Here is a 14967-nt window from a genome sequence, read left to right as displayed (position 1 = left end):
CAGCTCAGGAGATTTTGTGATTCTGTGAATTTAATGTTTTCCCTGTGGTCAGTGGAGTACCTAGTCTGAGTAGCCAAGTCAGCCCAGCAAGCAAGGGACGAAGTCTCCACTTAGGCTTTACAGGGTTGTGCCCTGTAGTCTCTTCCCATGCTATCTCAAGCACAATTAAAATATTTACATTGCCCTAGTTTAAATATTCCCAAACAATTTGCTGTGCCATACTATGCACATTACATACACACACACTTGCACTGTCACTTCTGTGGTGAAGTTCAGCTGCCAGTGCCAAAATGTTGTGCTGTATTCCTCTCCCTTCTCAGCACCAAGTGTAAGAAGCCAGCCCTGGCTTTCTACAGTCTTCCAGCAGAACTTCACTGTCCAGCCAGTCTCCTGAAAATCTTAAAGCCTTCCATTCTTAGTGTTGGCCATTTCTATCCGGCCCTCCCCCCTTACTATATGAAATGTATGTGTTCTTCCTCCACCTTAGAAGTCTCCTGCAAAGATAACCTTGGCCACAGCCACCTTGTCATAAGAATAAATCTGGTCTCCTTCAATGCTGGCTCACCGTAGCTCAGGGGGCAGAGGAAGGCTGTTACCAAACCACAAGTGCATGTGTTGTGTCTTTGGCGACTTTTACTCTGCCAGCCTACTTCCCCACAGCCCAACTCTATTACTTGAATAAACATTAAGAACCAAAGAGAAAATAACTTTCAGAAAGTCCTGATACTTTCTGAAGGTGTCAGAAATCAACAGAAGAAAGTAAAGAAAGATGTAATTAACTCCTCTACCGCTTGTCATGGACATATGCCTCCTGAGAAACGTTCTGTTTTTTAAGTAGCATCAGTTGTTCAGTGCAACAATACATTTCAAAGGAATTGAAAACCAACAGAACTTCCAATCCACTCATTCTTGAACATAGGCAGAAAGCAGTTGTGAAAAGGGGCTCTGAGATGCATTTCTTTTGTAAACTTAAAGACTTACCAGCTTTGTTCTGTATCACACTGCAACCAGTAACCCCTCATCGTCTCTGCCCGTTTCTGTCTGCATTCAGAATATCCAATGCCATCTGCTGTATGTTGTTATGCTATGCATTTTTGCCCAAATTTCAAATCAGAGGAAGAAGCTTGTTGCACATTAAGTATTACTAAGCAATGAGAAAAGTGACATCTCAATTTTTTTTAAATCTCTTCTGATTGAATTTTCTGCCCACTTTTGCTTTCTGAGAGGTTCTTGTACAGAAAGTATGCAACCCTTAGAGTAAGGGTTTAGAGCTCATTAAACTGGAGTTTATGGAAAAGAGAATGAGTTTACATTGAACAAGTCAAGCATCTATACTAGGTTTGTACTGATAATTAATCACTGTTTTCAATTCTACCCCTTGCATGTGTGCCAAAACACAAAAGCAGAAGCTAATTTTGCATATTGCGTAATTAGTGTAGCATGTTTTATTTAACTATTATGAAAAATACACCAGATCATTTAAGCATCTTCACGTATTTGAAGATGTGCTTCAGAAAAGGGAAGATCCTGTTTCTGGGTCAGTATTTGCCTTTACTTGTGGCATAATTGATAGTGCTTGTTTTAGCCTAGATGGCTTTATTAATCTGTCTTTCCTTTGTAGGCATCTGATTCTTTACTGGTCCAGACACCAGCAGTGGTTCCTGGTCCATGCCAGCCTCCGAGGCTACAGGGTAGACCAAGAGCAAGAGAAATTCAGCTGCGCTGGGGTAATTCTATTACAACTGTTCGTGATTGTAAGGGATCCAAATGTATAAAGTGTTAAAATTAAATAAGTTTTTCTTTTTTCCTTATTTTTAGGACCACCCCAGGTAGACGGTGGTTCACCTATTACCTGTTATGGTCTGGAAATGTTTCAGACAGAAACTGATGAACACAGAGAGGTTTACCAAGGCTCTGATGTTGAATGCACAGTCGGCAACCTTCTTCCAGGGAGGATATACAACTTCAGACTGCGAGCAGCTAACAAGGCTGGGGTAAGGAGGCAGTCTGAAATGAAATTAGTTCCAGGGACTGCAATCACTATTAAGGATCTTTCCTTTCAAAAGAAGCATTTAACAGTAATTTTAAAATCAGATTTCCTAATGTAGAGTTATTTGAGTCACATAGCTTATTGTTGTGTGGGAACAGACAGTTACACATCAGTTTATAATGAAGGGGATTTTTAGATGAAGGGAAGAGAAAATAGATAATTATGTCTCTTATCTGAATAACAGCACTGGGAAATTATTAGGAAATGCTAAGTACTTTATTAAAGCACTGTTATAACTTTATAGTGTTCTCATGTGAAATCAGGTAACAAATTATTTTCTATATACAGCTTTGTAAATTGATTGACCTTCATTTTTACAGCTGTTGGTATTCTAGAACACAATAGTGTTTCCTGACTCTCTCAATTTTTATATTTAGTTTAGCTTCTGAGTACATGTTCTGTCAGATACAAGACTGTTCTCCCTCTTTGGAATACTAAATGTGTTTAAATCAATAGTTGCTATAGAACAAGCTTTATTTAATTATGTACCCAAAGTCCCAATTTAAAGGCAGAGAGGCAGGGCTGCTTACATTGATCAATAATGTTCTCTTCATAAAAAACTATCAGGACAAGTTGATACTGTTTGTGGAGAGGTCTGGAGCTTAAAGCTTTAAAGCATTGTCCTGACTTTTATCCTTCCCCCCACAAGAATGGTCTATAGTTTTTGAATCTTTTATTTCTTTTAGATAGATATAAAAAGGCAGTTACAAGTTGTTTAATATCCTAGTGCAGCCATCATGTAACTTCAAAATAAGGCTTTGGATAGCACTTCCCTGTTTTGCCCAAGAGTTTGAAGTGCCAAAGTTATTCACATTGCATTTGCTGTAGTGAAGAAGAATCTTGCAGCTTTTCTGGAGAATAGTCGCATACTGAAATAAATCCTGAATCCACAGAAATATATTTTATAAACACGTAATACCAAGTTTCAGGCTGTTGTTATACGTCCCTACTATGGTAAACTGTTATTTAAAAAGTAGTAATTTTGTTTTTACAATGTACTTGTATCAACTGTCTTCTTAATAGTTTGGACCTTACTCAGAAAAATGTGAAATAACTACAGCACCTGGACCACCAGATCAGTGCAAGCCCCCTCAAGTGGCATGCAGGTCTGCTGCATGTGCTCAGGTGTCGTGGGAGGTAAGAATGCCATGTTACATCTATTCTATCAGGATTGCCTTCTACATTTTTGAGCTCAGCTTTAAAAGCTTAATACTGTATTGTAATCCTGTTTGTAAGCACGGGATTACCTTATTATCCAACACTTGATAGGTAAAACTTTAGTCATTCATCATACCATTCCACGGCAGCTGTAAGTTGGTAGCCTGCAGGTACTTGAGATCTTATTGTGTTCTTTTGTTTAAGAGTTTTGCCACAACTGCTGCTCTGCATTTCTGAGTGATGCAGTCTCTTCTTAAAATTTTTCTTTAATGTAGTTATATTTCCTCAGAGAGAATCTATCCACGTAATACAATAGATGATTGTGCATTTGTTGGTTTTATAACCTGATTTAATTTTATATAATTACATCAGTAATAATGTAGCAAAAGCCTCACAGACTTCCTATAAACCCATAGTATTTAGATGTCTGATTAAAAAAATGCAATAGATAAAAATTAAGCTTGTAAAAAGAAAGATTCTATCTGGGAATATTGTTTAAACACAACTTTTCAGCAGCTTGAGATGGAGTGAAATATCTGAGTTACAGAATTGTACAGAAAAAAAAAGATTAAACTATTTTACATGGAAGGTAGTGTTCATGCTTCCTACTGCGTATGTCAGAGGAGCACTCCTTAAATATCTACAAGGCAAAGCCTTTTGAAAAACACCTCTTACAACATTCAGGTAGGATTAATTTGAGTGATGTTAAATGTCTACTTTATAGAATCACACAGTAATTAAAGTACAAGTAGACCTCCAGATGTTATTTAGTTCAACCTCCTGTTCAAATTGGAGGTAACTTCAGATTTAGGTCAAGTTTCTCAGGGCCTTGCCCAGTGAAGTTTTATTTATCTCCAAGGATGAAGATGTTGCAGCCTGGTAGAGCTGTCTGGGTAAACTCTTGTGCTGTAGGATTTTGTTTATGTCTTTAATGCCCTTTAATGCAAGTCACAACTCTTTTCTTGTCACTGTGCCACCTTCAAGAAAAATTTGTCATCATCTCTGTACCCTCCCGATAAGTAATTTAAAGGCAGCAGTAGGATCTCCCCTCAGCCTTATCATCTTGCTATCAAATAAGCAACACACAACTTTTTTGTTGTGTGTTGCACTCCCCCTTCGTGGCCCTTCACTGGACTTTTAGTCCCTTCCATCAATGTCCATCTCCTTTTGGGGAACTCAAGACAGGACATGGTTCTGGAGATGAAGCCTCACAAGTGTTGAGTAGGGGAGCATCATTACCCCTTTTAGTCTTCTTGCTTCTCATGTGCTAATACAGCCAGTATGTAGTTCGTCTTTATCAAATACACACCTTCTTTTTTGGTAAGGTTGCTCCTCAATCTGTACTCTTTTACCCCAGCTTCAGGACTTTGCGCTTGCCACTGTTTTCATGGAACTTCTTGAAATTTGTATCAGATTCCAATTGTGGAAATTACTCTGGTAGCCATACCCCTCAGCCTATCAAATGCCTCCCCCAATTTTTTGTCATCCCTGCACTTGTTGGCTTGGATTCCCTTACTTTTGTTAAGGTGAACTCCATTGCATCTACAGCAGCAACAGCAGTAACACTGAGAAAGTATTGCATCTTCCCTGACTGTGGGAGAGCCATCCACAGCTGCATTAGTCCTCTCACCAAACACATCTCATTGTAAAGGAGAGAAGGGAAGGGGGTCCTTTTTAGTCACAAATCAAGAACATCAAATGTTTTTCTTTGAAATGCTGTTTGTTTTCAGTCGCTTAACTTCATTATGACCTAATGCTGAAAGTAGCTAATACTTCTATTTCAAAAGAAGTTAAAGGAAAAACATGTTTTGGAGCAATTATCTGCACCCTGGTGTGATTGCTGTCTTGGAATATTTACTACAAAAGCATGTCAGCATTTTTCTTCTGTTTTCTTCACAATCTAAGAAATTGGTTTGCTTTTTGGTTGACTTTTTCTTTATTACTTCATTGACTGCTGATACCTTTCTGTAGTGTCATGTCTTAGTCTGGCACTGGAACACATGATTTTAGCTGTACTTCAAATTGTTATTTCTAAGGGGTATTAAAATCATACAACTCCCAAAATTGGGAGGCTAAATTTGGATTCCTAGGGCAGGTAGTGAGGAAAAACAGGCTACTTGAGCAGGCATTTCAGTCCAGCTCTGTCTTGTTACTTACATCTCTCCCATTTGCTTCACAACTCTATCTTAGGAGAAGATGGAGTGCACAGTTTTCTGCTTCCCACTGTGCTCACAACCTAGTTTCCATGCATAAGAGCCATGATGTGCTCCAAAGGAGGAGTCCTTTAATCTGTAAGATAAAGACACGGTCACCAGTGTGCATTTGCATATTGTGATCCCTGCACTAGAGACCCAGCCAGGGCAAACTCTCATACCCTCTCAGGAGGACCATCTCTTACCATTGACTATTGAGGCTCCAAAGCCAAATGCCATATGCTAAATGGTATCTGTATTTAAGCAACTGAAAACACAATTACTTTGTAAAGAGTAGTCTCTGCAACAATAAATAGCGGTTTTGAAGTATAGGTGATCCAAGGCCAGTATTGTATTCTGATTTATTTGTATTGTACTGATTCAAAAATCAGCAAAGAAATGGGAGTGTAACATTCCTCTGAAAAAAAACAGATGTGGTGAGTTTGGTTGACTTTTGGAGGTTTTGGGGTTTTTTTTAAATTTAAATTTAAATTTTTATTTTAATTTAAACTTCTAACTATTTATATCCATTTTAAAGGTTCCAGTAAGTAATGGAGCTGATGTCACGGAGTATCGACTGGAGTGGGGTGGCGTGGAAGGATGCATGCAGATCTCCTATTGTGGGCCTGGGCTCAACTGTGAAGTGAAAGGCCTTTTGCCTGCCACTATATACTATTGTAGGGTTCAGGTAAAGATGTAAAATTATTGTTAGTTAAATCAGAAAAGAGGAATTGACCCTGCCATTAAAACATGGTCTACTTTGGATTTACAGGCAGTGAATGTTGCAGGTGCAGGCCCTTTCAGTGAAGTAGTGGCATGTATGACTCCAGCCTCTGTACCTGCAGTTGTGACCTGTCTTCGTGGACTAAGTGAAGATGAAGTTGAAAGTCCACACTATTCTCCTTCCACATGCCTTGCTATAAGTTGGGAAGAACCTTGTGACCATGGATCTGAAATCCTTGGCTACAGCATAGACTTTGGAGATAAGCAGCCAATTACTGTTGGGAAGGATCTGACCTATTTTATAGATGGCTTACAGCCAGATACTACCTACAGGTATGCCATGCACAGCTACTTGACAGCCTACTGTTTCTTCCATAAGAGCAGATGCATTGTTTGTTTGTTTTCCTTTTACTTTTTTATTGCCTGCATTATTACTCTGAGACAACCATTAGTACTGCATAGCCATGGAGCAAAACGAAGCTTTGTAATGGTGATCATCATAAATAGATGAACTGTGCTACTTTTATTTTCTTTCAAGAATGATTTATTTTAGTTTGTTTATTGTAGTAGTGTTGTATCTGTCTGGCTAACGTGTGAGGTTAACTGAATTCACATAAGGTATTCAGATTGATAACTGTTTTTTGGACCAGTTGCTTCATAGATGGCCTCTAGGGTGTTTGACAAGATAAAATCAATCCAAGGAAAGACCTTGTCCAGTCTGATTGGTCCCACAGAGGTCAGAATTTAAGCCCACTCTGATTTCAGTGTAGTTAGGATATCATCTGGCTGTGCAGTTTTCTGAATCCTTAATTACTTTTTTAATGCTTTACATAAGACCACAATGTTTCTGTGTGTCTTATAATTATTTAACAATAATGCTGGCAATCTGAAGAACTGTTGCTCTCTGCATCAATAGACTGAAAAAAGAGAAGCTTCTATTGTAGTACTTCTGTACTTCTACCCACAGAAGTGTGGGGTTTTTTTAGAATACACTGTCAACTCTGTGCAAATGAAAAATTACATATATTAATCTTAGTTCTGGGCTGTAATAAATTAGCATAATGTTAAATATTACTGTAGCAAAGGAGAAATATTTATTCTTGAGCCTGCACACACATTTGCGTTTCCACATTTTGCAGCTGTGTGGTTGATTGTTTCGGAATTTAATTATTGTGATTATTTTTTTTCAGTTACCTAGACACTATTTTGGACAAGCAAATGTTAGTCTGCAAAATGAAATTAGACACACTTTGTTCTCTATGGGTACCTGTGAAATATGTTTTCTGTTGTATAAGTTTTCTGTTGTATAAGTCTTTTAATTTTTACTTGTAAACCAAATGCCAGCATTGTTTTCCATGGTGTATTAAAAAAACAAAAAAAAAAACCAAACAAAAAAAAAACTTATCCCTGAATATCAAGTTTTACAAACCCCCCAGCTATGTGTCCTTTGACTTCATTTGGTTTTGCCCTCTCACTTTCCAGGTAGATCCAAAATGGCTTGTTTGCAGGTGCCCAGAGATGTGTTAATGGTGGAAACAGCAAGACAGCTGGCTGGGCATTATCACTTTATTTTCACATGAATAGGATCTGTTCCAGAAAGTCCACAAAAATTTCTGTTAGTCATCCTTGAACTTACCTGATGTAACACTCAAAGATATGATTTCCCCTCTTTGGGGATGGGTTTTTTACCTTCCCTCATCTCTCCAATGTGATATCAGAAACTTTGGTAGAAGGACTGCAGGGTCAGGAAGATGGACCACTCTTGAAGTAGCTGATAGAGCTTTTGCATTTTTTTCAGTAACATGAATTTATCTGAATATTTTTAATCAATCCAACTCCTTAAAATGTGGTAAGGAAAGTGATGCTCTGCATATTCATGACAGTCTATCAAAGCATATTCTCTCTTTATTGTGAATTATGGAAATGACCAGGTTTTTTTTTAGAATCTAATTTCCAATTAATTTATTCTCTCTTTTTCCAAATATTAGAGTACGAATTCAAGCCCTAAACAGTCTTGGAGCAGGTCCTTTCAGCCACACCATAAAGCTGAAAACAAAGCCTCTCCCACCGGATCCACCTCGCCTGGAATGTGCTGCATACAGTTCTCAGACTCTCAAGCTGAAGTGGGGAGAGGGAACTACAAAAGTATTAACTGACTCCATTCAGTACCACCTTCAAATGGAGGATAAGAACGGAAGGTTGGTTTTGGCATCGCTTTAATCTGCCCTGTATCGCTGTGGTCTGATGCTTGGGAGATGGCAGCAAAGGGCAGAATTCCATATGCTTTGCTGAATTTCCAACAGACATAGGAGGTCGTCTCATCTGGCAAGGCAAGAAGGGCTCTGTACTGGGAAGGACAATATTAAAAACTTCATTGTTTTTTATTTACAGTTACCCATGAAGATTTCAATGCAATGTTTCGTACCAGCACACTTTCTCTCTCACCTTTGGTTAAATACTTTGTCAAAGTAGCAAGTCCAATCAGTGTTGTGGATTTTATATACTTAATATTGGAAGGGGTGAAATCTTTAGTCTCTGCTGCCTTGTATGCAATTATTTTAGTGGAAAATAGTACAGATTATTATTTAAGGGATCCCTTGTCTCATGTTAAATGAGATGGTACAGCAAGTACCCTTGCTTAAATGGTAAAGTACTGCTACACTGTGTACCACGTTTGAGTCTCTTGAGTAGCTTTAGCTTGACAGTGAAACAAAATAGATCTACTAGGTGAAATTGCTGTGCTGTAAGAAAAAAATAGACTCTTACCTGGAAAGAAATTCATTGCCATTACTAAAGACTAGGTCATGTGCAGGCACCATCTGTTTTAAATTTAAAAGAAAAGAAAAAGTCTAAAGAGATGACAACCCCTGCAGGAAGAGATAAATTTGTGCTGTGTCCTGGGGATACCAAAACTGAAAATAAAACAGGAGCTGCCAAGATCAGTTTGTGCAAGAATTACAACAGGAGAATGGCCAGTGTACAGAACTCTCAGAAAGGGACTTGGTGTGTGGTACAAGTGTGACTCTGGCCTCCTGTGCAAGTCTGGGTGGGCCCAGCTCCAGCAATGATGTACAAGAGCAGTTGGATCCATGGCACTTTTTTCAGGTATTGGAATTTTTAGGTGGGAGAGTTAAAAAGGAGCAAAAAGCTAAAATCTAGTTACCTAATTTTAAAAAGCTAAAGATGTTGGAGGAGTAGATGACCAAGAAAAAAACAATATATGCAGCTCATTGGTGAGACACAACTGCTGTCCTTTGCCATTGTTTCAAGTGCAGAACAGTTTCTTAAAATGGACCCTTTTTGGTAAGAGAGAATCTGTAGTATTCTTCATGCACGAGATTTTTATTTCAAAGACAGGAAAAATAAAAGCTTGGCCCTGGAAAATGAGCTTATTGTTTTATAGTAGCCAGAACCCTATTTAACTCTGAAATAAACATTTCTGGGCTTTTCATTAGATTCTGGGAAATTATGGGAACAGATTTCAATATAATACAGTAGCTACTTCAGAAGTCCTTTTCTATGTTCAAAATAAGCTACTCATTCCATTTTCAGGTTTGTATCCTTATACAGAGGACCATGTCATACATATAAAGTTCAAAGGCTCAGTGAGTCTACATCATACAAATTTTGTATTCAGGCATGTAATGAAGCTGGTGAAGGTCCCCTTTCTCAACAATATGTTTTCACTACTCCCAAATCCGTTCCAGCTGCCTTGAAAGGTAAAGGTTCTTCTTTTTTTTCATTTGGGGGGCTGGGAGGATAGCTAGTTGATTTTGGTATTATGTTGTATTTGGGGTACTGAGAATGCTAAGCCCTTTTCTGAGCACAGGTAGGGATAGTGGGTGAATGCTCCTTTCATGTAATTGCCTAAAATATTCACTCCAAAAATTAAAGACTCAGGGTTTATGCATTCTTTGACATAAGAAGGTTTGTACTTAGAATCCCTTGCTTACTACGAGAGAGAGACTAGGCTGTTACAGCAAGTTGAGGTGAAAATGCTTCCTTGCATGTTTAGAATAATTTTAAGCGTTGCAGCTTTCTTTTTTTTTTTTTTTTTACATGATGCACACTTATGGTCACCAAATTTCCCTTGCTTTCTCTTGAATGATAACTGAACTAGCAGTAGAGACCTATGTGAATTGTTAGTTGTTGCTCCAGAAAACTCTGGAGGAAGAATAGATTTGACTCTGAATCTTGTGTTTCTCTGAGACAAAATAGCAGGTAGAATATAGAATTTTATGGGTCACTAGAATATAACATTACACAATGATGAAAGCAGAGCTAGCTGTCACCTTTGTGCTTACTTCCTTCAGCACCAAGGATAGAGAGAATAAATGATCACACTTGTGAAATCACATGGGAGGTTCTGCAGCCCATGAAGGGTGATCCAGTTATCTACTGTCTTCAGGTCATGGTGGGAAAAGACTCGGAATTCAAACAGGTATGATGTGTTTAAGTTATTGTATTTTTCTTCAATTACTATTTGTGATAACAAGTTCAGTAAAATTAGTTTACTAAAGATTGTGTTCCAGTACATTTTTAGTCACCATGCTAAATTTCTGTTACTAAATAATATAAGGTAGTATCTCTTAAAGCCATCATGACATGGAAAGGAGATTTAAGTAATACAAATTCTGCAGTAAGTTGCAGCCTCTCTGGGTTACACTGATGTTTACAACTTGACATCTCAAGTGGTGAGGAAGTCATCCATTAATGGGAACAACTGACAAAAAGAAACCTTTCACCCAATGGTACACAATTGAGACTGAGGAGAAAAGGAGCAAAGGGTTCTCTTTTCACTAAGACCTGTTTGAAGGCAGTAAACAATATTATAAAAGTGTTAATTTTGTTCAAGTCATACTTTTTTGCAGAGAACTGCAGAGGAAAGTCCCCTACTTAGGCAATACAGACATTCAGTTGTAGGAATTTTTTAATGTAATTCAGTGGTTAGGTTTTCACCATAGGACCATTTCAGCAGCAAGGCATGCTGTAACTACAAAGGTTGAGCTTTTTCCTACCATTTCCCTGCCAAAATTTCAGTCTCCTCTCCTTCTTCTCCTTGATGCATTGTCCAGATTGTTCATGTCACGGCTTCTTCCATGCTAGAGTCAAAAGAAGTTAGTAATCTGCTGTATGAGCTATATACATCAGTCTAAGCTCTTAAAGACATTAGGAAGCAACCATATAAATACCCCAGCAAATACATTTGAGGGAAAAGCAACTTTTGGCAAGGCACTGAGGACAAGCAGCTGAGGGCAGTAACCCTGCCAGCTGGCATAGCAGTAGCTGGAGTAGGATGTGTGTCAGTGGCCTGTTTGCTCACTACCAAACACATGATCCAAATTAGCAGAATTTTGAGGAAGCTGCACTTCCGATGACCCGCCTCAGAAAGAAAAGTCTAAAGGTTGTAGATTCCAGTAAAGGACAGCAAGAGCTCTTCAAACAGCAGAATTGGAAGGGATTTCCTCCTTCTTTCATTGAATGGTCAGTGGTTTACATATGTAAAATACTATCTAACAGTATGGTAACTGTAGGGAAAGGTCTTGCATGATGTGATATTTCTGTATCCTGTTACCAGGTAAATAAAGGAAATCCAGATATTGGGAGGTAGGAGGGTGAGGGGTTTTAAGAGAGAAATCAAATTGTACTGTGCTACCCACATAATGGCTCAGTACCTATTGATGTACCTGTAACTGTGCCTACATGAGTTGTTATTGGCTTTCACAGGACCTTTATGTAGCTGCAGATTTATTTAATTTGAGAAACCAGCATTTAGATTTCACTGAATTAGGCACTCCATGCTGAAGAGTTGTAAACTCATGTTAACCAGCCAACTGAGACACCTTTGGAGAACACCCTCATATCTGTCTTGGGAATATGATGAAACTAAGAATCACTGAGAGGATTCCTTGCAGCTTTCCTGATACAGTGCTTATTGGGATAAAATATAATATTTTAAATACACGATAACTTAACTACAACAAACTATGTTGCATTGTATTAGGCTTATTGAATTAGGTTTATACAGAGTTAACTGCCTAAAATCACATGATAACGATATTGTATATTACATCTAATTATAAGGGGTCACTAAAACACCTTAACACTGGGGTTTCTGACAGAGTTTATTTGGTGTGTACTCATCATTCCATAAAAGCAAATGTAGTTCTTGGGTTTCACTAAAAGGACTGGAGAGTTTATCTGGCATTTAAATTGCATATTTGAGCTTCTTGCACGGGTGAAAACACTGGTGAGTTGTCATCAGCCATACTGAGATACATATGTATATAGGACTTGATGTATCTTCTTTGGTTTTCCTTCACTGCCAGATCTACAAGGGTCCAGACTGGTCATTCCGATACACAGGCCTTCAGCTGAACTGTGAATACCGTTTCCGCGCATGTGCCATTCGACAGTGCCAAGAGACCACAGGTCACCAGGACCTGGTAGGCCCCTACAGCGCACCAGTGCTATTCATCTCTCAGAGGACTGAACCACTGGCAAGCACCAACAAGGACACTGTGCAAACCACAAGGACACAATGGTCACAGAGTGACCAAGTGTGTGCTGCTGTCATCCTTGCACTTTTTGCTATCTTTTCCATTCTGATTGCTGTTATCATTCAGTACTTCGTCATAAAGTGAAGAAAAGAGATCTATTTTATAATGCTGCCCATTACATTTTACTTTCTCATAATCTAAAAGTAATTCTGTTCTCTTGCTTTTACAAAAACAGGCATTTAGCACCGGCATTGAGACTGATGCAAACTTTTCAGCCACTTTAAAACACTTAGTCATAGGTATAGGCTGACACATTATTAAAATGCAAGCCACAGAAATATAATCTTTTCTTTATATGCCTTCTTGCAGTACAAACTCGATATGGGGCAGGCACACAGTGTTTAATGAAAAGGGTTTGACCATTAAACACGAGTGTAAAGATGATTTCCTGGCCCACACTTCTAAGGGTTGCTACCATAACAGGGAAGAATGTGTAAATCGCATTTAAAACTTACACTAACAAACTTGTGCTGTATACAATATTAATCTGATGCTGTGAAAGCAATTTAGCGCTGTATTTCTACCTCCTCATTTGTCTTAATTATTTGGGAAGCAGGATTTATGCTGAAAAACAGAAGGGGCTTTTCTCAGGCAGCAAATAATAAATTCGATGGAAGAGCATGCATGAAGGAAGCTTCTTACCTGATAAATGTGGAGTTCTTCACTGCGAGTAGATGTTTTCGAAAGACTACAAGGAGATGGCACAAGTGGTTTATCTTACCCCCAGGATTTGATGTTTACTTACAAAAATGCCTCTCTTACTTCTGAATATAGAAGGGAGGGTGTGAGAGAACTTCTTAGACTTATTATTTAAATTGCAGAACACATTTCTGAAGCTGACCTTTGACTGGATGCAGTTTATACCGATGTCTGTACCCTCTGATTTTGGCTACTTAATAGATTTTTGAGATAAAATTCATTATTGAATTTTTGCTGTTTCCCCAACATTCACTTGCCATATCCACCAGAAACAAGCACTGCCTTTGTTTATTTGTTTTCTTTCTTTCCTTTTTTTTTCCTTTCTTTCTTTCTTTTCTTTGGGGCACCAAATCAGAAGACGAAGTGTAGTAATTTGCACCAGAAAACTTAAAGCTGCTTTTTTCTTGAGATCCTAATGTTTAATGTAATGTCTCTTTGGATACTGTACCAAATTGTTGATTGCATGTAGTTAATGTTGCATTAGAGCACTTTGCAATGGCATAACTCATCAATGTTTTGTGAGCTTGCATTTGTGAGTTCTTGAATGACCAGACTGAACTTTAACAAGTATCCCATTGAACATCTTGCTAGATGTCAATGACTGCCAGTGACACAAAGCTTGTAGTGAAACTTATCTTTAAGAAAAAAATCCTTGTCTCATCACACTTATGTTATTTGTTATACACTTTGTAATTAGCTATTTTTAATTTATTTGAGTTACAAGATAGTGGATCATTAATGGCTTCTAGTTGTGTTCAGTTTAGCATTTTTAATGGTATTAAACACTTCTGTCAGTCTTAATAATAATAAAAAAGGAACCTCTGTCTTGTGCTTTGAAGATCTCTGAAGAATTTCTCTTATATTAGAACGGGCATGTATTGTAATTGTTTATACGTCCAACGATCTGTGCTGTAGAATAATGTTGTTGAGTTCCATTTTTAAAGAAAAAAAAAAAGAAATGGCAAAGAACTAGGCCTCCACGTGGCGAGAATGATCTGTCTTTAAAATGTACTGTATGTTTACATTTTATTTCAAATTTGTCGTTTGTACTTATAGGCTGATACCTTCCCACAGGATACCACGATAACTGATGTTTTCTAGAACCTTCTTAAAAGTGCCATGTTTGGCAGTGCAAATGAGGTTGCGTGTCACAGCCCAGAGATTTCTTACGGTTGAATGTCTAAAACGGTAAGATTTGTTACTGCAGGTAACCTGCAGTGACCTACGTTTTTCATAGTAAAATTCAAATGAGCTCCTATTTTTGATAGTCATTTAATAGTGTATTTGCCATTTGAGCCTCAGTGCATATTACTGCATTGACGACAGTTTTTAATGTAATCTTAATTTTACCTCATATACTGTACATTCCAAAAATAAATAAATAAAAGAAAAAGAGAAGCTCTAAAGTTTTTAAAACTCTATAGATACACTACCAAACATATCACTTTACGGTTGTACAACGTCAGGCTCCATGAAGACGAATCTGTATAGTCTGATAGAAAATACATAAAACGATGTAGCAAAGTACCTTTAAGAGTCTGTGGACAATAAAAGTACCTTCTTTTTCGCTGCTGGTGGTCAGTCC

General features: G+C 38.0%; 1 protein-coding gene and 1 long non-coding RNA gene across 11 annotated transcripts in view; one reads left to right on the top strand and one right to left on the bottom strand.

Moving 5' to 3' along the window:
- The window catches only part of FNDC3A (fibronectin type III domain containing 3A), a 117542-nt gene extending 102593 nt beyond the window's left edge, over positions 1 to 14949 (top strand). For 6 of the 9 annotated variants that reach the window (XM_027648743.1, XM_027648735.1, XM_027648747.1 and 3 more), the window contains 9 exons: positions 1622 to 1727; positions 1819 to 1994; positions 3074 to 3187; positions 5939 to 6088; positions 6173 to 6456; positions 8112 to 8321; positions 9676 to 9842; positions 10437 to 10564; positions 12453 to 12773. In XM_027648743.1, the coding sequence (XP_027504544.1) occupies positions 1622 to 1727; positions 1819 to 1994; positions 3074 to 3187; positions 5939 to 6088; positions 6173 to 6456; positions 8112 to 8321; positions 9676 to 9842; positions 10437 to 10564; positions 12453 to 12767 (1650 nt within the window). In that variant the 3' untranslated portion in view covers positions 12768 to 12773. Of the gene's footprint in view, positions 1 to 1621; positions 1728 to 1818; positions 1995 to 3073; positions 3188 to 5938; positions 6089 to 6172; positions 6457 to 8111; positions 8322 to 9675; positions 9843 to 10436; positions 10565 to 12452 lie in introns of all 9 variants that reach the window. The other 3 variants (XM_027648729.1, XM_027648788.1, XM_027648781.1) reach the window with 1 other exon arrangement.
- Positions 3175 to 14967, bottom strand: part of LOC113949795 — a 36719-nt gene continuing 24926 nt past the window's right edge. Inside the window, exons 3-4 of one of the 2 annotated variants that reach the window (XR_003528575.1) lie at positions 8890 to 8942; positions 3175 to 5497 (exon numbers count right to left, since the gene is read on the bottom strand). This is a non-coding gene — a long non-coding RNA (uncharacterized LOC113949795). Of the gene's footprint in view, positions 5498 to 8327; positions 8471 to 8889; positions 8943 to 14967 lie in introns of those variants that run through there. The other variant, XR_003528572.1, reaches the window with a different exon arrangement.

This window comes from Corapipo altera, unplaced genomic scaffold (assembly GCF_003945725.1).
Source record: "Corapipo altera isolate COAL_440 unplaced genomic scaffold, ASM394572v1 0, whole genome shotgun sequence".
NCBI lineage: Eukaryota > Metazoa > Chordata > Aves > Passeriformes > Pipridae > Corapipo > Corapipo altera.
Note: the sequence above shows the minus strand (reverse complement) of the source record. Positions and strands in the feature narration are given on the sequence as shown.